Source organism: Corythoichthys intestinalis, chromosome 11, assembly GCF_030265065.1.
Source record: "Corythoichthys intestinalis isolate RoL2023-P3 chromosome 11, ASM3026506v1, whole genome shotgun sequence".
Taxonomy (NCBI): domain Eukaryota; kingdom Metazoa; phylum Chordata; class Actinopteri; order Syngnathiformes; family Syngnathidae; genus Corythoichthys; species Corythoichthys intestinalis.
In genome coordinates, this window is record NC_080405.1 from 58,577,057 (window position 1) to 58,602,706 (window position 25,650).

Below are 25,650 nucleotides of genomic sequence, written 5' to 3' on the forward strand. Positions count from 1 at the left end.
GTGACGTAGGGGGAAAAAATATTCCGCACCAGGAAAAAGGATGTTAAACGTTTTTTGTCTCCCTCACCAGGAATTAATATCAGACACTCTGATTGGACACACGCAACCGGTGTTCCAGTTTCTCTGTCCGCTAGATAAGCTGCTGAATGAAGAGCAACATTACGGAGGGGTGTGGGGACTTCTCAGCGGTTTGGCTTACTTCCTCACTCCCGGACAAGAGGACGAAGAGGTGAAATTCTGCACGTCACTAAATTTCCTCAAATCTAAGGGGGGGGGGGGGAGCGTCCCTAGATTCAGAATATTTATTGTCATTGTTACAAAAGAACAACAAAACTTTGTTTGGAGCATCCATACAGCTAAGTTGATAAACGCTCACTTGACTATAGGTTGCAGGTGTCAAATTTGAAAATAGTAGTCCTCCAATCCATTTGAAGTGGTAGGGCAACTCGTCATATTACATTTTTTTTTTATTATTATTACTGCGACAATATGTTGATGAATATCAGTGGTCGGTGACTGTGACGATGCTAGACATCTAAACATGTGGCGTCCAATCGTCCTTATGCTTTGAATTGAAATGAATTTGTCACTAGTAGACAGCCAATGCATTTTAAGGCAAGGCAAATTTATTTGGATAGCACAATTAAACACAAGGCAATTGAAAGTGCTTTACATCAAATGAAGTCACAATAAATCAAAAGAATGTTAAAACGAAGGCAATCGAAACAGGAAATAAAATTATACATGAAAATCACATTAAATTGAAATCAGAAATGGAAAAGCAGAGAAGGAATAAAGGGCAAGGCAAATTTATTTATATAGCACAATTCAACACAAGGCAATTCAACGTGCTTTACATCACATGAAGATCGTAAAAATCACATTAAAATCAATAGAACGTAAAAACAATTGAAATAGGAAATAAAATTATACATAAAAATTGCATTTAATCACGAATAGAATCAAAAAAATGAAAAAACAGAAATACAACTACTGCTAATAATTGAATTTAGCAATGGAGATAAGCACAAGAGGAATAGAAAGCAAATAGATTGAGTTATGGATAGGCAGTGCTAGACAAAAGCGATTTTAGCCCTGATTTAAAGGAGCTAACAGTTTGAGCATACTTCAGACCTTCAGGTAACTTGTTCCAGAGGTGACTGAATCCTGCCTCACCCTGCTTGATTCTTGTTCTTGGAACAAAAAAGCAAATAGTTTGAAATATGTAGACAGTTACGGATATGCTGTGATAAACAAAAGCGTTTTTAGCCCTGATTTAAAGGAGCTAACAGTTTGAGCACACTTCGTCTAATTTGTTCCATAGGTGAGGAGCATGATAACTAAATGCTGCCTCACCCTGCTTGATTCTTGTTCTTGGAACATATAGGAGACCGGTTCCAGATGACCTTAGGGGTCTAGATGTTTCGTAGGGATCCAACAAATCAAGCATGTATTTTGGTCCAAGGCCATTAAGTGTTTTGTAGACAAGCAGTGGTATTTTTTTGACTCCCTCAAAGCCAGTGTAACAATTTCAATACCGGTGTAATGTGGTCCAATTTCCTTGTATTTGTAAGGACTCTGGCAGCAGCATTCTGTACTAGCTGCAGCTTCCTAACTGATTTTTTTTTTTTTTTTTAATCAAGATGTGTAAATATACCGTTGCATAGTCCAATCTACTGAAAAGTTTTAATTCTGGCCATATTTTGTAGGTGGTAATAAGCAGATTTAGTGACGGACTTTAGATGGCTATCAAATTGTAGGTCTGAGTCAATAATAACGCCAAGGTTTCTGACTTCATTTGTCGCTGTAAGTGACATTGTGCTAAGGTGTGTGCTTATCTTTGACCTTTCCTTTTTCGGCCCAAAAATGATCACTTTTGTTTTCGCCACATTAGCTGGAGAAAACTCATTCATTGATTTGATGAATGCATTTACTCAGGGAGACTAAGGGACTATAATCATGTGTACAGTTGTGTGTCATCTGCATAGGTGTGATAGGAGATGTCATACTGTTCCATGATCTGAGCTAGGGGAAGCATATAGATGTTAAATAAAAATGGATCCTTTAGGGACCCGACACGTGAATTTGGTTCTCTCTGACTGACGGTTTCCGATTGACGCAAAGAAATCCCTATTGTGTAAATAAGATGTGAACCACTGAAGAACAGTGTCAGTGAGCCCTACCCACTGTTCCAATCTGCTGAGTAGATACAAAAAAATCTTTTTAACTCATTTCAGTCTGGATTTTGGCCACAACACAGCACCGAGACCGTGCTTAGCGAAATGATAGTCGTCGGAATACCGATGCGGCCAAATAATCTGTTCTGCTTCTATTGGATCTCAGTGCCGCATTTGACACGGTTGATCACAACATACATAAAAACCTGGATCTGTTGAACACAACCCTCTCGATAATTTTCCCCAGGACTGTCAGATTTGATATTGGCCTATAGTTACTAGAGGTTGAAGCATCTAGATTAGTATTTTTTTTAAGAAGAGGTTTTATTACTGCAGTTTTTAAAGTCTGCGGGAACCCTGCTGTTTGGAGAGAAGTATTTATAATCTGACGTATGTCCTGGGCTATGCAAAAACAGTTTTGAAAAAGTTTGAAGGAAGAATGTCAAGGTTTGACACAATTTCTGTTAAAGTGGCACACTCCAAGAGGGTAAACTGTTTAAGATTGTGAGGCATTTAGTGCAACAATTGTTAATCTGGAGTTGCACACAGTCTGTCTGATCTAGGCATGAAAATCACCTTTCGGCGAAATTCGCCGTTTTGAAGTCAAAAAGGGTGACCTACGTGAATTGTATAGATCCGAGGAGGAAATTTTTAAGAGAGGGCTGGCGGAGGGGGGTAGTCAGGAGCAGGCATGTGCCGGTTACTGGTTTCCCATGGTATGAAAACGTCGCGGTTTCCCGAAAAAATCCCGTCATCCCGTAGTGCGGAATTCGCCATTTTTCATGTGTCAAAAATCCAGCCAGAAGTGGCTCGGCGCGGCAGCGCTCACCCCTTCTCGTTTGTTGCTGTGTGGGTCAGTGACGCTATTCCAGCGAACCCAAAAACAAATACTCGAAACACAAGGCGTACTTTTCTTCAATTTATTGAGCTCTCAAATCGTTGTAACTGAAATGTACAAAATGAATACATTTAAAACGTTGTACAAAAGTATTTTTCCTTGTGTGAGGAGCGTCAACAGATTAGCACCATGAAAAAGTTCGCCAAAAACAAAACACACATTTTCCTTTCAATTTCAATATACAAACTAACTAAAAACTTACAAAGACGAATGTTAGCCTAGGTTTAGCTGGGAGAGCAACTTCGTTGAGGTTATAATCCCAGCCGCTGAGTGAGAAACAAGTTTGAAGTGGGGGAAAAAAAGGATAGCATCAAAGATCGCTAATTGTGACAGATGATCTTGCCCTAAGCACAAATTCACATTCGCTGGACTAGGAGAGGTATCACTCTCAATATTTTTTTTAAATGCATGCATTTGCCAGCATATTGAATTTGGTGAGTAATGGTTTTAATTCTTTTCATATTTTGCGGTACAACAATGTTACTGTCGTTGCAGCTTGTGTCGAACACTGCCAGAGCTAGCCAAATCTCCGGTGAAAGAATAGCTCCCATTAAGTTAGCGTCAAGCTTGGGTATTTAACGGTAATATAAAAGAAGAGATGCAAGCTTCTTTCTAATATCGCTATAATTGGTATTTCAGGGACATGTAGCGCCTTTTTTTTCAGTGCGACATTCGTGTACAGTGTTGAACACCTAACTTGTTTAAGCTTGAAAGTAAACTTTATTTCTAAATAAAACATTGCCAGCACAAGTTATATGTGTGTCTGTGGTGCCTCCTGTAGATTACTGAAAGACAGTGTGTGTCGACAGAGCTCAATATTTTGTTGGGTTGTTCAGTGTACCGGTGTTCGGCAATTCCTCGCTACGCGGCGAAACGTCTACGCAATGCTCAGCGCGCTTGCACAAACATTCGCACGCACGCGCACATCGGTTAAAAGCGGCGAGTGCTCACTGTTTTTCTTTTTATTGAGTTTTTTATTACCTATTCACTGCCTCAAGGATACTTTTTGCATGTATTACCCTCTCATACTTTTAACCATTGTGTATTTTTGTGGTAGCTTGTGGAAGCAGTTGACCACATTAGTCACGTAGCCTATTCAAACTGTCCTTATTTGATATAACTACGTTTGAGTCTTTTCTTAAGGCATTTTTTAGGACGTTCTGCCTGTATGCATCTAAACAAAACAAGTTGAGAGCGCACGGTAGTACTTTGGGTGTCAAATTCGCCTCATGTAGGATGTTTTGCCAATGTGGGACATTTTGGCAGAACGCCAGAACATATGTCCTCCACACCCTTCTCACCTTTTTAACCCCTGACCCATTTTCATGCCTATAATCTTTTGTACTTTGTGTGTAAAGAATGCTGCGAAATCATTACAGGACACCTACGATACCAATTCCTGAGGTACTGATGCTTGTCAGTTTGTCAACGACAGAAAATATTGTGCGGGTATTATTGATGTTTCTACTAATCTCTGAAAAATATGACTGTCTTGCATTTTTCAGTTGCTGCTTGTATTAGCGAAGACCCTCTTTATAGATATCATAAAAAACCTGGAATTTGTTTTTTCGCCACCTGCGCTCAGCTCGTCTGCAATCTTGCTTTTGTTTTAATGCTAGTGTGGTATTTCTCCAGGGTGACCTCCTTTTTCTTGACAAAGTTTTTGTCTTAACTGGGGTCATAGTGTCAATAACGGTCATCATGCTGATACTGAAACCTTTTACAAGTTTGTCAACCGGAGCTGTTGTAAGGGTTAATGGTGATGCATAGGCCTGAGTGAATAACGCACAAGTGTTATCATTTATGTAACGCTTCTTAATCACCTCTGCTTGCCTTTTCAGAGGATGGACAGGGGTGGTCATTTTAAACAGAATGCAGTAATGATCAGAAAGAGAAACGTCATTCACTGTAATCTCAGAGATGTTAAGATCTTTGGATATGATAATTGAAGTGGGAGGGTGGCAGTGTTGCTAGCCCTCCCGCTTCAAATAGATTGGACGCCGAACGCTATCATGCAGCCAAACAACGGCGTGTTCGGAAGCCCAAAAATAAGTGGCCACATTTAACAAAAAAGCTCATGTATAATCCACTTTACCTTGCTTCCCTGTCACTCTTGTCGATGCTTAACTTGTCCTCCTGTAACGAATCCAAGCATCACACAGCGCGTTCTTTGGCCTTAAAATACCCTTAGTGTTTTAACAAACTCTGCTAGCAGGAGAAAGGTCATGACAAAGTATGAATATCCTTTACTGAAAAATACGGTACATTCATTTGCTTTCTTTTCTTGAAAACTTGGGTGAAACCTTCGAACAGCTGGGACCTAAAGAGACTTCCATTGAGAAGCATTCAAAAAGTGGCACCGTGTTATCTTTGCAAAGGCCAGATTTTTAATGCAGCTCTTGTACCGTCATTCATTATGCCAGAGTGTTGCCGATTTGCATTGTCTCCCGGCAGCGCCTATTGTAAGTGACTGTTCAATTTGTTGCGGAGTAAGCGCCCGTCAAAGTCCTCTAAAGAGGCGCTCGTGCACGGTCGGTATTCCCCCCCCCCCCCCCCCCCACAATTGGCGTCTTGTCCCTGTGAGACCTCTCGGCGCCTGAAGGAAATGCAGTGCAGAAAAACAAGCAAATAAGCTGTCATATTTAGTCTGCTCCTTAAGGGATACGCACTCCGTTTGCATATTTAGTGCGGGAAAACTGCACTCCACTGCTTAAGTAAAATTGCTTTCATTTTCTCATCTTGGAATATACGGTAGATAATAGTTTGATTGGGTGCAGTCATCCTCATATAAATGCAGAACGATATTTTGTTTTCAGATCAATTTTGCACAAGGATAAGTTGTAATAGAAATGATGTACCCGAAGGGAACTCAAATACAAAATAATGGGTACTTTTTTTTTTTTCTATAGAATAAAGTTTGGGAAACTCGGACCGCCCTCTTCCGTGCGTTGGGTTGAAAAAGTTCAAGAACATCAACTCATTCATATTTTGCGTGAACGTGAACTGAATATAAGGTGTAACACCCTTAAAATGACTTACTGTATTTTTAAGTCACACTTGAATATAACTCGCACCAGCCTAAAAATGGAAAAGGAAAAAAACTAGAGATGCACGGTAATATCGGTGACCGATAATTATCGGCCGATAATGGCAATTATGACGTCACACAGATAATGCAGATAAAACAAAATTCAACCGATAATGCAATCCGATAATTATATACTTGATTTAGCCTCCTAATGTGCGCAATCAACAATTTTGTCCAATTCTGCTAGTTTTAAGGAGGTATTTTTGCAGTGTAGTAATGTGATATATGTTAGGAATGGCTTACTTTGAAAGGCATTTTAGTGCAACTTGGTTGTTTACTCTCCAAGTACTTGTTGCCAAAAGCTTACCATTACACAATGTCATTGCCATTGTTTAGATGTTGGAATTTAGTACTTGTTCACATTTGATGCGGAAAAAAATGGCACTAAATTACATTTTTGCACAGTAACATTTGATCTTTGTATACTTTAAAATTTTACATACATATTTGAATAGAATTATCGGCGGGACATTATCGGTTATCGGGTGGAAGGGACAGGAAATCATCGGTTATCGATATCTGTTGAAAAATGTATTATCGTGCATCGCTAAAAAAAAACATAAGTCCCATTTTCCGGGGGGACCGAAAACAAACATTAAACAATTGATGCTAGAGGAGTACAGACTTAAGCCTAAGCAGCCAAATGACATTTTGCCCCGTGACCCCAAAATGGAAAGGCCTCTTCCTGTTTCATATCACAAACATATGCTACAAGTTTGCCAGTCCCTTGCTTCCTTCTCGAGTTATCCTGAACGCTAACATCCAATTCAATTTAGCCTTGTGACCTCACGACCCCAAAATGGAATCACCTTTTCCATTTTATATTACTAACATAATGCCAGTTTCTTTCTTCATTTTGGAACGCAAACAAGTTCAAATTGGCTCTGTAAGCTTTTACATCATTACCCAAAATTTCATCACCTCGTTTCTCACTTGTTGTTTTTTTTTTTTTGGTGTAATACACGGAGTGTAACGCTTACGGTTAGCAGCTTAGCCAACGTACTTCCAGTGAACATTTGAAAGATAAAAGTATATCATGTTCAACATGTAAATAAAGATTTCTGGAGTTAATCTCACATACACTGCTGGGCAAAAGTATTAGCACCCCTGCAGTTCTGTCAGATTATGCTCCATTTCTCCCACAAAATGTTTGCAATTACAAATGCTGTGGTAGTAATATCTTCATTTATTTTGCTTGCAATGAAAAAAGACAATGGGGAAAAAAATAATAAATCATCATTTTACAGAAAACTCCAAAAATGGGTTGAACAAAAATATTGGCACCTTCAGCCTAATACTTGACAGTACAACCTTTAGACATAATAGCTGCGAATAACCGCGTCCGGTTTCCATCAATAAGATTCTGACAATGTTATGTTGGAATTTTAGACCATCCTTCTTTGGACAACTGCTCCAGGTCTTTGAGATTCGAAGGGTGCCATTTTCGGATCTTCCCACAGGTGTCCTATGGGATTCAAGTCTAGACTCACTTTAGAAGTCTCCAGTGCTTTCTCTCAAACCATTTTCTAGTGCGTTAGGGTCATTGTCCTGCTGGAAGACCCATGACCCAGCTTTTCACTCTGGGCCCTGCAAAATTTGTTGGTAGTCTTCAAACTTCATAATGTCATGCACACGATCAAGCAGGCCAGTGCCAGAGGCAGCAAAGCAACCCCAAAACATCAGGGAACCTCCGCCATGTTTGACCATGGGTACTATGTTCTTTTCTATGAAGGCCTGTTTTTTTCCTGTTAACTCTATGTTGATGCTTTTTCCCAAAAAGCTCTACATTTGTCTCATCTGATCAGAGAACATTCCTCCAAAACTTTTTTGGCTTTCAAAGGTAAGTTTTGGCAAACTCCAGCCTGGCTTTTTATGTCTCTGGGTCAGAAGTTGGGTCTTTTTGGGTATCCAACCATAGAGTACCTTTTCATTCAGACGCCGACGGATAGTACGGATTGACACTGTTGTACCCTTGGACCGCGGGACAGCTTGAACTTGTTTGGATGTTAGTCGAGCTTCTTTATCCACCGTCCACCAATCTTTTGTTGAAATCTCCCGTCAATTTTTCTTTTCCGTCCCCATCTAGGGAGGTTAGCCACAGTGCCGTGGGTTTTACACTTATTGATGACACTGCGCACGGTATACACGAGAACATTCAGGTCTTTTGAGATGGACTTGTAGCCTTGAGATCGTCCACGCTTCCTCACAATTTTGCTTCTCGAGTCGCTTGACAGTTCTTTGGTCTTCTTTCTTTTCTCCATGCTCAATGTGGTACACACAGGACAGAGGTTGAGTCAACTTTAATCCAATTTAACTGGCTGCAAGTGTGATTCAGTTATTGCCACTACCTGTTATGTGCCACAGGTAAGTAACAGGTGCTGTTAATTACACAAATTAGAAAAGCATCACATGATTTTTCAAATGGTGCCAATACTTTGGTCCAATTTTGATGATTTAATTTTTTCCATTTTCTTTTGTTTTTTCATTGCAAGCAAAATAAATGAAGATATTACAACCAAATCATTTGTAATTGCAATCATTTTCTGGGAGAAATTGAGCATTATCTGACAGAATTGCAGGGGTGCCAATACTTTTGCCAGCAGTGTACTTCCGATTCTACATTAGGAATAACATTAAAATGACTTTTATTTAAGAATAACTGGTTGAATTGGTTAAAAAAAAAAAAAAAAAAAAAAGGACAGTAATATCGACTATTGGCATTTATTTATGAGAGCCTACTAATATTTGTTATCCCGACAGGCCAATCTCTTACAACTAGTGAAGTTTAAGAACTGCAACTTAATTATGAATGCGGAGTAAAATAGTTGAAATGTTTTTTACCTAACGAAACGACGCGTCTGTTTTCCAGAACTCAACCCCGCCGACGGAACCCTCGAAAGAAACGGCGGAAACTTCGGAGAACTCTGTCGGCGGCTCCGCTGAGACGAGCGCCGCCCCCGGCGGCATTTTGCTGCCCACCATTGTCATATCCTCCTGCGACGCAGAAGCGGAGCGGCGCTCGTCTTTTAGCTCTCTGAGCGGAAGTCTGGAAAAATCGGAGGATTCCGACAATCCTTTAACGCACTTTAAAATGATCCTCAAGGGTTTGAGTCGATCCAGATCGCAGGAGTCGCTGGCCTCCGTCAAAAACCGCAGCGACGACGAATCGGAGGACGCGCCGGAGGACCCCGCCAACGGACCGTCTTGGTTGAATTTCGCCGCCAGGTGAGCGAACCCTTTGGTTAGCCGTGATTAACGGTGGTGCGTCCAGATCGATGACTTTAGAGAAGCAATAAATATGGAACAGTTTTTCAATACAGAGATCGCTGGCTGTCCACTACCTTAAGGCTAACACTAGCATCAAAACCCACTCGTGACCTTTGACAACAATAGACGTCCGAATGAAGTGACTGATATAGTGGTCATTGAGAGGGGATGGTCAAATTCAAATTGGACCTCTGAACAAGAAAAAAAAAGTCAATTTTCTCTTTTCATGCTCTTTAATGATCATGAGATGACAACACACAATTCAAGAGCAAAAGGAAAGCAATAATCCTTGAAGGAATTTGACCTTTTAGACTGCCGGAATTGCGCCAGCCGAACCGCCGGACCCAGGCTGGCGCATCTCCAACGACCCGGGATGGCGGGACCCCGACATGCCGGCCAAAAGGCCAAAATCTGCACGTTCAGCTTAGTCTTAACCCCTTGTACTGACACCATTTTGAAAGCTGAAAAAAGGCTTTGTTTGAAACACCATTTATTTAAGTCAACAGCGATCAAACGGCAAGGCGAAACAGACTCAGGCGGGGAGGCAAGGTCACCCTATCACACGTCAACAAAAGGTTCCTGAGAAGAATGGCAATGCTTAGTTGAACATTGTCTTTTGAAGGCTCTCGCGGGGCGGGCCGTGGGCAGGAAGAAGGGTGTGTTGGGGAGTTGTTTAAGATTATTGTCTGTTTGTGGATTGGACAGGTGGATTCGGGTATTACTGTTGTCAGGGCAGCGAGAGTGGTGGATTTTGCCACCTCAGCGTCAAAGGGGCTCTTGGAGTCTTGTCAGTCATGTTATCAGTTGGATATCGGTCGGGTGTTCTCCGGTGTTCCTTGAGCTGCGTTTGTTCCGGACTGTCCGGGAGAACCGATTGCGAGAGTTGGTGGTGCAGACGTGGGCTTGTCAGCGTCAATCTTGCTCAGTCTGTTGCATGACGCACACATTGAGCTTCCGTGATAAGAAGGTGTCATGTATCTCTTATGCCCTATATTCTGCTTGTTTTCCTTAAACTATGGTGTAAGTGCTATTTATTTTATGTTGGGTGTGTTAGACTTAGAGCAGTACTTCTCAAATAGTGGGGCGCGTGGGGTGCAGAGCGATGCCAAGGGGAGCGCATATGACCTCGGGGAACATGCTTTTTTTTTTTTTTTTTTTTTTTTTTGCCTTGCTGGAATAAAGTGTACTTGCACATCCACTGAGTGGGTGGCAGTGGCGCTCTCATTTTCAGAGTGCGCGCAGTATTTTTGAACTAAACAAGAGCAGAAAACAGATATGAAGAACAGTGTCCCGCCGCCGTTTTTGTAGGCCGTTTTTCGACCGGCCTCGCTCACGCAGCACCCCACTGTCTTCTCCGGTTCTCACGTCTCCGCCCGAGAAGTGCCATTTTCGGCTTGGGATCGTCACGACGACCGCCTCACCTACGGTTCTGCCTCGGCCGCCGAGAATGCGCTTTTTTCGTGCCGTTTGCCTTATAGCTTTGACTTTTAATACAGTGGATGATGAGGAAAGACCACTGTTTACTGTGTCTAAAAATAATTATTGCGGACAGCCGGAAGCCAAATCAATTAAGACGCCACTTAAAGACATTAGACCCCAATCTCATTGATAAGCCGCTTGATTGTTTTTCAGCGAAAACGTGCCGAATATTGCCAACAATCGTCCTGCTTTGTCAGTGTTATATCAGTAAACCAGTGAGCAGCAAAAATAAAAACTGTCCTTCTGTCCAAAGACGCTCTTTTTTTCTTTTATTCAGTTTTGTTTTTCGGTCAAATTTTTTGCCATATTGTCCTCATGAGTGAATGTTTCTAATCAATTTGAATTTGTTATTATTTACTGATTTTATTACATTTTATTTTTCTGTATCAAATGGTCAAAAATGTACCTTGAGTGTATTTTTACAGTTTGGATGTGACTTTTTTTTTTAAATTCAGGCAAATTGATGCGCATCAAGTCTTCTCTGTTACAAACAAAACAATCTTAATAAAGTTATACTTTATCATAAGTTGATCTATGTTACTTTTTTTCTTTATTAGAAAAAAAGGACAGTGTTAGGCAGATGCATATTTATAATAGTAATTTTATAGACAAATGATACTAGTTACAGTGGCGGCAGAGAGTTTGGGGGGGGGGCGCGAAACATTTACGTCTTCCTAGGGGGGGCGTAACAGAAAATAATTGAGAAGCACTGACTTAGAGTAATACAAACAGTAAATATGAGAAATGATACTATTCCCTGATTGATTATATTAGGTGTGTTAGAGTAATACAAGAGTCGATCGGTAAATACGAGAAAAGGTACTCTTTCATCCTCGAAGCTGAATACAATTAGTCATGTATGAACAAAAGCAAGACGGACTGGACCTTGGACACGTTTCCCTAGTGCGCCGTGACGCCCTCCGGAAGATCGGGTGCTCGTCCTTCTGAATCGTACTCTTCTTTTTAATGATTCGATATTGCGAATAGGCAGGCTAATGCCAAGAAAAGTTTGACTTAAAAACATACTAGAAATATCAATGATTTTGTTCTCCGGTCGATCAATGACACTTCCAAAATGACGTTCAAATATCCGTCGCGGAAAAATGTCATATTTATGAAAAAGCTCCAAAATGAGCCGACTCACTCCCTATGACTGTGTTGCTGTTTTAAAGGGCCAAGAAGGAGAAGCCCAGCCCCCGCTTGTCTTGCGGGACCGGCAAGTCCAAAGGGGGAGAGGCCACGTGCGCGAGGAGTCAAGGCACGTGGGAGCAGCTGGAAGCCACCAAAGCTATTTTCGATCTTCTCAAGGAAATATCAGGTCGGTCCGAGGAAAGGGGGAATTTTCTACCGCCGGCCGTAATGATACAGGGAGCGGTCGGTGTTTATGTTGGCTGACGGCAATGGCTATTAACGTCCCCTCCGTTTAGAATGATAAAATATATATATATTTTGTAATAATTTGAATTATTTGTGTGGTTTCTTTTATAGAAAAGTCATGAGAGAACGTTACTATCTACCAATAACTCAAGTTCTAATTTGCTTCTCCAAACACAATAAAAATGGACATTTAAGGCACTAATTAGCATCATCGGTTACTAGCTAAGTAGTAACGTCTCATCAACAAAGAATACAAACACTACAACTGGCTTCATATACTCACCTCTGACGGAGGCAGACTAGATCTAACAACACAAAAGACGATCTCACTCTCAACACTTTGTAATATCATTGATTCAGCAACCCGAGTGTAGCAGTGAACTCTCTCTCTCTTGCTTTAATCATGGGCATGCAGGAGCAGCCTCACATTAGACACAAGCAAGGACCCAAACAGGGCAGAAATCGATCAAATTAGTATGCAACCAATTTATTCATCGATCACTTGTTGCGGCCTTAATTGGTAGAGAAAGGGAGCATGCAAAGGATTTTACATTAGACATTCCATATCGTGCCTTGAAAAAATATTAGCTGTTTTTTTTCCAATTTCAAGTAAAATTTGACTCATTCTAAATATTTCTGAGAATATTTACTTTTGGCGGATTCTTCTCTTTCTAGGAAACTCCATTCTGATTAACATATTTGATGCCATTTTGAAACCCGTCATGCCCATTTTGAAAAAGTGAGTGTGATTTTATTTTTTTCCCCCGCCGGCATCAAGTCTCTTCCATTAACGCTGCTGTCGCACCGCTCCGCACAGGAAAGTCAACTCCTTCTTGAACAAAATGAACCCGAGCGAGGCGCAGATGGCGGCGTACATTCAAAGCCTGTGCGACAAAGCGTGGCCGCAGACCCCCGCGGCGCGGCCGCCTCGCACGGACGACGACAAGAGCGAGACCCGCGAGCGAGCGCTCCACCTCATCGGCTCTCGATGTACGCGCCGCCCACCGCACCTTCAAAATGGACATTCTTAGCCATTATTCTGTCACTTACTTGATTTTGACAAATGCACAAGTCATGACGTCCTCTTTGAACTCATTGCCATGGATGGCACTAAATGTCCAATCCGTTTGATTTTTATAACTTTTAGTGAATATACAATACAAAATTTAATTTATTGAAAACTGAAATATGGCCCCAATAACACGGAAAAGTTAAATATAATAAGACCGTGCAAGTATCGCGACGCAGGGACTTTTTCGAACAACCCCGAAAACTTTTTCGTTCCCCCGTTAACACCGATTTTCTGTTTTTTTTTTTTGTTTTTTTTACCTGTTCTACAATTTTTGGCCAAACAAACATAACTTGGACATAAAAAAAATCCGGGACTGTGAAGTGTAATGTAAAGCGCTTTGGGCATGATAACCATGCAGATAAATGCGCTATACAGTTCCCCGAAAATTTGCCAAAAACTTACCCATTCATTTGTAATGGGCCATGGACGTGCAAATTCACTTCCAATGGAATTTACATTGCATTGATGCCATTGTCGGCTATGTATGTCAAATCTATTGATGCCAATGTACTTGGATTCTATCGACGCATATGGCAGTCCATGCCATTGACGGCCATGGACGTCCAAATTTCCCATTCATTTTCAATGGCAAAAAAAAAAAAAAATGTCCCCAAATCAACAAGAAATGACCCAATATCATTAGGACGTGTCACCCAGTGTCCTCTATTCCATTGACACATATGGAAGTCGATGCCATTGACGGCCATGGACGTCCCAAATTCCCATTCATTTCCAATGGCATTTACTTTGTTTAATGCCATTGACGGCCATGTTTGTCGATTCTGTTGATGCCAATGTACTTCGATTCCATTGACGGTGATGTAAGTCAATGCCATTGACGGCAATGGACGTCCAAATTTCCCATTCATTTTCAATGGGGGGGAAAACATGTGCCCAAATCAACAGCAAATGACCAGATATCAATAGGACGTGTCCCCCAGATGTCCCCAAATTATATGACCAGGACACGCCCCCCCAAATTACCTGATATGACCAGCCCCCCCCACCCCCATGACCTGATATGATTGGGACCAAATAACCAGACATGACCAAGACCAACACCCCCCCCCCCCCCCCCCCCCCAAATGTCCCCAAATGACCTGATATGACCAGGGGAAGTGACCTGATATTGTCCCCGAAATGTCCCCAAACCAATCTGGGGCTAAGATCTGCTTTTCCAAACAGCAAAGCCCAGAGTAATTTCTCCAGAAATTGCCGTTTCTTGTTATTTAATTATTCCCCATTTTGTTTTTAATAAATGTTTGTTAAAATGAATAAACATTTGAGTACTTTTTTAATATATATTTTTAACCCCACAATGGCTAAATTTACATTAAACAATTATTTCCAATTTATCACATCAAAAAGCAAAATGTATAATTTGGAAATCACATTAGAATGGAAGTCACAGAATGTTAAAATTTACCGTGTCAAAATATGCACTATATTGTTAAAATATGGAATTTGTGTTAGGATGTCTACACTTTATCATCATGTAGAAGTTCTCAAAATGTGCAATTTATCCCATTAAAAGGTGGAATGGCTCAGGGTAAAATAGAATTCATCAAAAAATTCTGCGATTTGTTCAAAAATGGAATTTAAGATATTTATCCTATTTTGGATATGGATGACGTGAAAACTTTTTCAATCCATCCTAGTGGACGCAATATTCTTCCTAAAGTAAAACGTTAAATATGCATCACTGGCTATATTTTCTTTGCTGGTAGATTCCCACTACCTGGTCCTCAAGAAGACAGACATGGAGAACGTTTTTAACCTCTTCCAGGATGCGGAGAAAAACAAAACCCTGGTTTATGTAAGTAACCAATCGTCTACTCTTACGACTTGAAAAGAAATTTTCCTCAACTTTTCTTCTTTTAGATGCTCCTGTCATTCCTCCTCCGGGAATTATTCCCCCATGAGCATTCCCTCAGTCGGAGTGCGGCTGCCCTGCACAACGTCAGCAACCTCATCTGATCTGTGAAAGTCTTTTTATTGCTGCTTTTTACAACAACAAAAAAAAAGATATATGATGTCATTATTTATTAAACACCTTGAAATGCCTTAAAATACTTCAGTGACAGTCAGCACTTTTAAAAGATGTTTTTTTTTTACCTCAATTGAACTCATTGGCTACCCACGGCGGCGATAGACGTCCAATCCGATTTCCAGGAGCGGAATTGGATTGGACGTATATCGCCATTAGGGCGGTGAATGAGTTAAACACGGAATGTATAGATTTGAATCTTTGCGGGATTGTTATTGTGACACGACGATTGTTCTACTGGTTTCATTCCTGTCACTTATCTTTTGGTGCCACTTTTTCCACACGTCAGAGTATTTTTGTATCCTGATTGTCATCCCGTACGCAGAAAACTGTCCATTTTATGTCAATGTTGTTTTTAATAAAAGTCTGCTTTTTAATTGCAGCGTTATGATTTGGTGTTTTTCATTTGTCATTTTGACTTCCCTTTGCTTCAACGAAACCTTAACATTTTTCATCAGGAACCTGAACATAAGTGTTAAGGCTCCTCTGAAACAGGTTTGAGGTCAATTGATTTAGTCCCTTCCAGGAGGAGCCAGTCTCATAAAAAAGGTAATATTTCAATCCAGTTGTGTTCAGGCTGGGATACCTCACATACATGCCAGATATGAAAAAGATTGACCGTTGTGTCAGGGAGTTATGTCATTTCCTGAATTTGGTGTTTTGCCAAAAAAAAATGGCAGAATTTGGCACCCCACCCAGGTCAGGCCCGTGTATGAAAAATCCCCATTTAGAGTACTTAAGATCTCATATGTCTCATGAACAGTCTCACCAATTTTGAGGAGGATTCAACTAACTCCTAAGACGCCAAGGTCTCAAATGTGTAAATCAGGGGTGCCCAAGTCCGGTCCTCGAGAGCCCCTATCCAGCTTGTTTTCCATGTCTCCCTCCTTCAACACACCTGAATCAAATGATCGGCTCATCAGCAAGCTCTGCAGGAGCCTGATAATGATCCTGATTGAGTCAGGTGTATTGGAGGAGGGAGAAATATGGATAGGGGCTCTCGAGGACTGGACTTAAGCACCCCTGTTGTAAATGGATACAAATTTCACATTCAGTCCAAAATACCTGATTTCCTGTTGTTTGGAATATGGGTGCAAGAGACCTTTTGGAGCAGTTTTGCACAACGTATCGACTCCCAAAATTTCATGTTTCTACATTGAAAAAAACAAGTAGGAAAGGCCTTTTTGAAAAATTCAAGGGGGCGCCACTGAGCTATTTGTGACGTTTTTTTGCAAAGTTGCAAAATTATCGAAACTTACACCAAGCTGCATGTATGCAAATTTATGTGGGTTTTCAAGCTTGTCAAGGCTTCAAATTCTGCTGCCACTAGTTGGCGCTACAGAGGTGACGCAAATGACCCCTACAGAACCCTTCAGGGTATGACTCTCAACAAGCACGGGAAGTTTGGCGCAGATATGTGGTATATCTGCCAAGTTATGATTGTTCAAAATTTGTTGTGAGACGAAATGCCAAGGGTCTTTTCACTTTCCTGTTTGGACCTCGCCCCTTTAACAAAAACTGTGTTTTTCATCAGACACCTGAACACATGTCTTAAGGCTCCCCTGATGCAGGTTTGAGGTCAATTGATTTTTTTTTTCCTCGAGGAGGAGGAACCTTTCTTCTTTTTAAAAATAAATAAATAAATAAAAAGGGCGTTTCCTATTCCAGCTAGGGGGCGCCAGGCCTAATGGGTAATGCTTCAATGCAGTCATGTTCAGGCTTGGATACCTCACATGCATTCCAGATATGAAAAAGCTTGCACCTTGTATCAGCAAGTTATTAGTCATTTACTGAATTTGGCATTTTGCCAAAAAAATTGAGTGACTGTAGTACCCCGCCTAGGTCAGACCCGTGAATCAAAACTCACCATTTTGATAAGTTAGGATCTCGTAAGCCTCTTCAACAGTCATACTCATTTTCAGGAGGATCCAACTAATTCCGTGGGTGCCAGAATCTCAAATGCGCACCCTGTAAATCGAGACCCATAGGCAAACCCTATCCGGAAGAAAAAGTGGAACAATAATACAACCGCTATTTGGAAAGGAGAGTCTCAAAACAAGGCGGCACGGTGGCTGAGTGGTTAGCACGTCTGCCTCACAGATCTGAGATCAAGGGTTCAATCACGGGCTTCGGCCTTCCTGTGTGGAGTTTGCATGTTCTCCCCGTGCCTGCGTGGGTTTCCTCCCACATCCCAAAATGGTATGCATGGTAGGCAGATTGAACACTCTAAATTGTCCCTAGGTATGAGTGTGTGCGTGAATCTCCTTGTGCCCTGCGATTGGCTGGCAACCAGTTCAGGGTGTCCCCTGCCTACTGCCCGTAGTTAGCTGGGATAGGCTCCAGCACCTCCGCGACCCTCGTGAGGAAAAGCGGCATGGAAAATGAATGAATGAGTCTCAAAACAAAGTCACTCATAATTCATGAGCCCAAACAAATTCCAACTAGCCGGCCAAAAGGCCAAACCCCGGGCCTTCACCTTAGTCTTTGTACCAACTCCATTTTGAAAGCTGAAAAAAGGCTTCGAGGCACAAGTTGAAAAATGTATTCAGGTCGACAGCGATCATACAGCAAAGAGGGACCCAGGTGAGGATCCAAGGTCACCATATCACAAGTCAACAAAAGGTTCCCAAAAAAGATATGACAGCGATTAGTTAAACATTCAATCTTTTGAAGGCTCTCGTGGGGTGGGCTGTGGGCAGAAGAAGGGTGTGATTGGGCGTTGTTTAGGATTATTGTCTGTTTGTGAATTGGACAGGGGGATTCGGGAGTTACTGTTGTCAGGGCAACGAGGGTTGTGGATTTTGCCACCTCAGTGTCAAAGGGACTCTTGGAGTCTTATCAGTCGTGTTATCCGTTGGCTATAGGGCGTTCTCCGGCGTTCCTTGTGTTGGGACAGGGCGTCCCGCCATTTGTTCCGGACTGTCCGGGAGAACTGATCGCGAGAGTTGGTGGTGCAGACGTGGGCTTGTCAGCGTCAGTCTTGCTCATGACGCACAAGTTGGGCTTCCGTGGTGCTTGTTTTCCTTAAACTATGGTATAAGTGCTATTTATTTTATAATGGGTGTGTACAAACAGTCAATCCATCAATCAAATTTATTTCTATAGCCCTTTACAAAAACCTGAAAGGCCCTCAAAGTGCTTTAAAACAAAGACAAACATGGTTCATTACAACGTATCACGAGTCAAAACAGCAAATAAAACGATAAAACAGATACAATCCGAAAACATTAAAACCCTTAAGAAATAAAACCAGGAAAAATGGAGTCCAAAAAAGTGCGTTTTTAACCCAGATTTAAAAAGGCCTAGATTGGTAATGGTGCAAATTTCAGGGGGTAGGCTATTCCACAGTTAAACAGCCAAGTAAATACGAGAAACGATACTATTCCCTGTTTGATTATATTAAGTGTGTTAGAATAATGCAAAGAGTTAGACGGTGCATACGAGAAAAGGTACTATGGCCTTCATTCCCATGGCGATTAATGGGTATTTTCTATAGAAATCTTATTTGGGTAACTACCACAATGCATACTGTGATTACTATACATATAGTTTACCTATTGGGGCAATGAATTAGTTAAAAAGGGGGAATTGTTCTTTTTTTTCTTTTTAATTTGGCCACCAAAAAAATCCAGGAAAAGTAATAGTTGCTATCCGTTTATCATATATATATATATATATATATATATATATATATATATTTTTTTTTTTTTTTTTTTTTATTATTTTACAAAAGCTACTCTACATCATACATAAACAATCAAGTGTTTTGCGGCCCGAGATGAACCCAATGTTTGTTGCATTTAGCCTGCCCGCCTGCGAGTGGCGCTGCTGAGACGAGTGACAGCAAATGAACGAGCGAGGTACTCATCCACCAAGTGTGCCCCCTGAAAAAGCGCGAGAGAAACAGAAATAAGAACATTTCAACGAGAAAGTACACTGAAAATGGTATGTCATCTATGTTTAAAATCGCCTCTTTTGTGTTGTACTCCACTCGCCTAGTGCTGTTTTAAAGCCCTTGCCCGTACTTCCTTTGTTTTGTGACGGCGACATCCGACCGTTCAATGTGACTCAAGTGACTTGGATTCTAATTGGACGCATTTTGGTCTTCATTTGTTGTTTACAATTATTAGGGATTTTGTGCTGAGTGTTGAAAGGATTTTATTTGGTAGTAGACAGTATTATTTGTAGGGTTGGGCATCGAACCGGTTCTAACACTGATGCTCCCGGAATCATTGGAATTTTTAAATTTCGATTCCTTGTTTCAATGCCTTGACTGCCGAGCGGAAAAAAATTGCTCGAGTTTAAAGACTGATATTTATATACAAGTTATAATTGGCCCTATGAGAAGTTCATTTAATTTCAAAAAACGTCAATAAGTTAAGAGTTTAATATAAACGATGCAATTTTTTGGACCCTGCCTCTTAAAAGAATATGAATCGGGAATCGTTCGGAAACGGAATCGAAAGGTGGAAACGGAATCGGAATCGTTCAATTTCAAACTATGCCCATCCCTAACTATTTGCTCGTTTTACGGGCACTTGGCGTATCGGCAACGGCGTGTGACATCACATTCTTCCGACAAACCGTATCAAAAGCTACCTATCTACAAATAAACGTGTTGTATTAAATAATACACGTTTCCCAACATCCTGTAGTAACAGCATTATTATTTTGAGAAAGACCATTTGTTTTATTTAACAACAAATAAATGAAAATATGAGTTCTTTAGGGCAATAAATACTGTACATTTGACTTTTTAGCTCCTGGAATGGTCCTCTTTAACAAATTGGAATTGTCAGGGAATGCGTGGGCAGGCAGGTTGTGCAGTGAAACAATAATGCAAGGCAGGTGGCAGAGAACTCAAAAAATGGTTTTAATTATAACTAACAAAAGCACAAAGTACAAACAAAAGGACTAGGGATCAAAAGGCAAGGTTCAAACAAAACTTACTTTCAAAGCAGGGCGAGTAAGTAACACGAGGAACTGGGGGGGAACACAGGCATGAACGTGGACCAGTACATTGACAATGACGCAACAAGGAGTGACAAGAAACTGGGTCTTTATATACACACACGCAGACAAGGGGTAACGAGACGAGGAACAGCTGGGCAACACAGGTGGATGCAGATTGCAGGATACACTGGGAGAACACACACAGGTGAAAGCAATGGGCAATCACAGGGACAAGTCACACTAGGAGAAAACAAACACAAAACCTAACAGGAATGCTTTTATACTTTCTACGAAACAAGGAAATCCATGATTTTAAAAAGTGGCCAATCATTCATTATAAAAAAAAACAATGTTTTTCCAATTTTTTTGGCTTCATTTTTAATTTGAAATATATTCATTTTTTATAAGTCAAGGAGATATTTACTTCTTTCCCCTTTGTTAAAAAATGGCTAGGACGTTAAAATCAATTTAAAAAAAAGAATGTTTACTGTTAGGCTTGAAAAAAAGGATTTGGATCATTTTTAGGTAAATGAAGTTAAACTTGTATAGTGTCTTTCCAACTTTAAGGCCATCAAAGCGTTTCCTGCTATAACAGGGATGCAAAACGATTCCACAAAGGGTCCTGTTCATTGTTCCAACAGATCCAACAATGACCGGTCAACCAATCATGTTTCTGCTAAAACACGCATCAAGTGATTACATTCGTAAAACACCAGATTGGTGAAAAGGTATTCACCTCGTTTGGTTGGAACCAAACCCAGCACCCACTGCGGCCCTTTGAGGACAGCTTTGACAATCCTGACAGCAGAAACGTGGGAATCAGTATCTCGCTTGAGGGCACTTAGACGAGTTTACCGGGGCGGAGAATCGAAACGAGGAACGACTACTTCTCCCGCTGAGCAACCCTATGTACAATGTCTACGAAGAGAGTTGCTGATGAGTCGGTCGGCGCCTGCTTTCCCAGTTTCCACAAATGGATCGGACGTCTGTCGAGGCCAACGGCAGCTAAAGAGTCGAAGGGTGTCGCGTTTCAACGTTTCATCTTTTTCTGTTGCTTTTCATATCTGACTTTGCTAGAGTTGCCTTTTCAAGCCAATTATCATAAATCTTTTTTTCCCCGTCATTGACCTTGAAAGCAGCAGTCCTTTAATGAATCCTGTTAAGGTGAGCGAATGAAATCCCAAGAGCGGCGGCGGGCGGCATATTTCACCTCCGCTAGCGCCTTTACTTAATTGAAAAGTTTATAGAAGCACAATTGGCTGGGACGAGGCCAAAAGTGGCGCCGGAACGCGTGTCGGCAGAGGACGTTCTCAAGGCATGGAAAAACAGAAAACATCTTTTCAGAGAATAATAATTGTGGACCTTGAAGGCACCTCGTCAAACTCTTTTTGTTTGTGCCGGTTTTGCTCGGCACGCCTTTGTCGACCGCCGTCACGCGGAACTCGTAACGGTCCGTCTCTTCGCGGTCCAGCGGGTTCTTGACCCGTATCTCGCCGCCGACGGCGTCGATTTCAAACAGCGCCGCGGCCGAGCGCTCCACGATGCCGTAGACCAGCTCGGCGTTGCTGCTGCTGTCGGCGTCGGTCGCCGCCACCTGTACTACCGTATCGCCCTGTCCGTTCCCCTAGGCGAAGTCCACCACCAGCACGGCCGGCGAGAAGCCGGGCGCGTTGTCGTTCACGTCAGTGACTTGCACTTTCAGAGAGTTGGCGCCGGACAAAGCGGGGTCGCCGGAATCCACCGCCACGATGTCGATCCTGTAACCCTTGATTTGCTCGTAATCCAGCGGAGCGGCGGTCTGCAGGAAGTACTTCCTTTCACGGTCGTTGCCGGACTCGCTCAAAGGTTGCAGCCGGAAGGGGACGTCCCCGGCCACCGCGCAGGCGACCGCGGCGTTCTCCCCTTATTCCGATCATTTAAATATGCTAAGTAAAGCGGAACTAAAACACAGCACATTTTTCAGGACGCAATGAGGACCTGTGGGACGGCCCTGGCCGTTTAACTGTTGTTTTATTTTGAGAAGCCTCCAGTCAGCTGATCGTCACCTCCGCCAGCTGGCTGCCTCCCCTCCCACTGTGTCGTAAGCCGATCGATGCCGGACGGACAAAGGATGTCCACGCCGCTGATCGGCCGCATCGAAAAGGTGCCAAGCTTCATAAACCTGCCGCCCTCAACGCTGTGGGAGGTCACATTTGACAGCATTCGTGCCGCGGTCCTCCTCGCCAGCTGTTTGCTCGCCATTCACTCTCGTGTGCTTTGATCGCTAGTTTGATACACTCCCGCTTTTTCGGTGAGGTCTTTTGTGTTTATTCGTTATTGGATGATTTTTGTTCACCACTGTAAATAAGAGCACTGAAGCAGTAAGGGTAAGCTGCCATTTCTGTTCAACCCGTTTTCTCCTGTTTTGTTTCGAGTAGGAAGCTAGGGTAGTGGCTGTCTTTATTTCCTTTTTACGATCAGGGTTTGGTTCGCGGGTGGGGTTTAGTGGTCGTTTCCTTTTGTTTGTTGTTTTGGCCTGGGCTTACCCTGAAGCCGCGCTTCTTCCGCATTTTGTATATATTCATTGCGGGTTTGATTATTGTGAATAAAATTTGTGTCCACTTGGAAACTTGTGTGGCTTGTTTTATGTTACACCCTTCGCGAGCCGTCCTTGGGACGTAACAATGTGATTGAGAGTAAACATCCACATGCCGCTAGATAAAAAAACGCCCACAGTCGCTTTAAACAATGCCCAGTTGCTACAAAGTTTGCCCAAATAATGCTACGGTAGATATCACATGTATAGAGAACTGAATGCGAAATGATAGACTTGCCCGCGTTTGTAAACAGCCGCCTTCTTAAAGCAGTGGACTTCTCAGGAGAGCTCTGCTGTAGCGAACCTTCCGAGCGAACCTAAGTAACTGTTGATCTTAAATACTACTAAATCGACAAAATCTTGACTTGGAGCTATCTTTAAATAATGAAACAGTTTTAAAACTTTCACATGTTGAAAGAAGACAGAAGGGAAATTATGGGATAACTGGAGCAATTTCAAAAACTTTAATGACACTAAATATAATCGAATGTAGTTCAAAGCTGCTGATATAGAATGGGGACTTGTTGGTTCCTATTTGTTTTTTTGAAACATGTACACCTTTTTAGAACGATATCTTGATTTCTGGCGTAAGCGTATGGATAACCTTTTGGGATGCAAAGAATCACGATATATCACCATTTGGATATTTTGTCACAACCTACCATCCGGGTGCTTTACGAGACTGTCGCTTGCATCGGGCTAACCTGAAGCACGGAGTGTCCCGGCGGGCTGTTCTCCGCCAGCTCGGCCTCGTAGTGACTCCTTTCGAACTTTGGAGCATTGTCGTTCTGGTCGGTGACCACCACCCTGAGCAGGGCGCCGCCAGCCCTGGCCGGGCGCCCGCCGTCCACCACGCTGATATTCAGATCGTAGGAGTCCTTCTTCTCGCGGTCCAGGTTCCCCATCACCACCAACTGGGGCAGCTTCTCATCCGTGTCCAGCGCCACCCGCAGTCCGAAGAGCCGCTCGGCTTCGGGCCCCGTGCTCAGGGAGTACTCGGCCACGCCGTTGTTGCCGGCGTCGCGGTCGCTGGCCACGGGGATGGAGAAGAGGGCGCCCACGTGGATGTTTTCCGGGATGGAAAGCGTGAGGATGGGCGAGGAGAACTGAGGCGTATTGTCGTTGATGTCCAGGACCTCGACGCGGCCCTCGATCTGGCGCGGCCCCGAACCGTTGCCTTTCACCATATCGGTGATGGATACCTCGAACTCTAGGTAGCACTTGTCCTCGAAAATGTCGCGGCAGTCCCTGAGGGTCTCGCGGTCGATGGGGATCTCGGTGGTGTAGGTGTCGCCCGTCTTTCCGTCCACGCGCAGATAGGGCGAGCCCACCTGCAGCTTGTACAGGTGCCCGCTGTCCGGGAGGCCAAGGTCCGCCGCCAGACTGCCAACCAGCTTGCTGGGAGGCTGCTCCTCGGGGACGCGGTAGAGGACGTCTGAGGGGAAGGCGGTGCCCCGCCGCAGTAGCGCCGCCGCCAGGCACAGTAGGAAGTGTCGCCTCAATGCCGCCATCGCACTGGAAAACAGCGGAGAGCAAGACGCTTACAGAGTGGACATTTTGGCAACCGCAAACCTTTATTTTGTATTCAGTTCCGAATCTCACCAGTCTCTCTGAATGTATGTTTGTGATGCCCATTCTACTAAATATGACGACGCTTTGAATTAAAAGCTTTTCTTAGCGGTGTATGTGAGATTCATGATTTATGAAGTTATTTACATGTTGAACATGACGTACTTTTATTTTGAAATGTTTACCGGACGTACGTTCGCTAAGCCGCTCATCGTAAGCATTACACTCTGGACTTAACTCTCGTAGCTAGTGGGAAGCGTTCATGACAGTGTTTACTAACCTTTAATTTTGTATCAATGCAAAATCATATTGGAGGTATTGCCACCGTAGCAGCCACCCTCCGCAAATAAGTTTCACATGTCGGTTGGCCCTCCTCCTCCAAGGCACGGACGTGTGTAACTTTTCTGTAGTCGAAGTATTCCCGTACCAGCGATTTCGTTTTCTTCGATGGGGGAAAAAGTTCAGGCGTTTCACCTCGCCCAGCCATCGCGTAGCACAGCTGACGCACTGACACTGAGCCATACAGCTTACAGCCGCCAGCAAAGGATTTCTCCATGCATGTTTAAGACGTAAAAAAAGAGCTAATACCTTAGGGATGGTATGACGGAAAATTTGGGTGGGATCGCCTATTTTTCAGTTTACTTACAGTTTACTTTCATTTCAGAGTCGAGCCATTTGTGACAAAGCGCGTCAACCTATGGAAGTGCGAAAAGATGAAACGCTCTTTTGCGTTAAAAAATGCATGTCATAAATAATTACGCGGAAATGAGAGGGAGCTAGGTATGTTTCAGCAGCCCCCAACAGCAGGTTTAACTAAGTGAAATTTCAAGGCAAAAATAAATACAGTGATCCCTCACTACTTTGTGCGTCAAAGTTTGGACACTCAGTCCATCACGTTTTTTTTTCCATTAAATTTTTTTTTTTTTAAATGTTAAGATATAAGCATGTACGCATGTACAAATCATTATTTTCTTACACACACACACACACACACACACACACATATATATGTCATATCACAATTATTATATTTGCAGTGCTTAAAAATAATTTATTAAATATACAAGTTTTTTTTTGTTCGTTTTTGTATATATTTTTATCATACTTTGGGGGAATAAAGGGAAAAAACATGTTCAATGTCTCTATTT

The 25,650-nt window shown here is 42.4% G+C and overlaps 2 protein-coding genes across 4 annotated transcripts in view; one reads left to right on the plus strand and one right to left on the minus strand.

Annotated features, from left to right (window-relative positions):
* The window catches only part of si:rp71-46j2.7 (uncharacterized), a 45,655-nt gene extending 29,893 nt beyond the window's left edge, over nt 1-15,762 (plus strand). For 2 of the 3 annotated variants that reach the window (XM_057851137.1, XM_057851140.1), the window contains 7 exons: nt 71-229; nt 9,033-9,388; nt 12,082-12,227; nt 12,962-13,025; nt 13,104-13,276; nt 15,086-15,174; nt 15,240-15,762. In XM_057851137.1, coding sequence (XP_057707120.1) covers nt 71-229; nt 9,033-9,388; nt 12,082-12,227; nt 12,962-13,025; nt 13,104-13,276; nt 15,086-15,174; nt 15,240-15,335 — 1,083 coding nt within the window. In that variant the 3' untranslated portion in view covers nt 15,336-15,762. The remainder of the gene's footprint in view (nt 1-70; nt 230-9,032; nt 9,389-12,081; nt 12,228-12,961; nt 13,026-13,103; nt 13,277-15,085; nt 15,175-15,239) is intronic. The other variant, XM_057851138.1, reaches the window with a different exon arrangement.
* Nucleotides 951-25,356, minus strand: LOC130924511 (protocadherin-1-like). Its single transcript, XM_057851141.1, has 2 exons — nt 23,638-25,356; nt 951-1,193 (listed from the first exon to the last, which is right to left on the minus strand). The coding sequence occupies exons 1-2, from the start codon at nt 24,442-24,444 to the stop codon at nt 1,173-1,175; spliced, it is 828 nt and encodes a 275-aa protein (XP_057707124.1). The 5' UTR covers nt 24,445-25,356; the 3' UTR covers nt 951-1,172.
* Nucleotides 25,357-25,650: the final 294 nt, after the last annotated feature.

Excerpts from the sequence above, each read along its gene's own strand:
- LOC130924511 (XM_057851141.1), bottom strand. The coding sequence starts at position 24,444 with ATGGCGGCATTGAGGCGACACTTCCTACTGTGCCTGGCGGCGGCGCTA. Across the intron at positions 1,194-23,637 it reads CGGGACACTCCGTGCTTCAG|AACAAGAATCAAGCAGGGTG; the intron begins GTTAGCCCGATG and ends TTTTGTTCCAAG.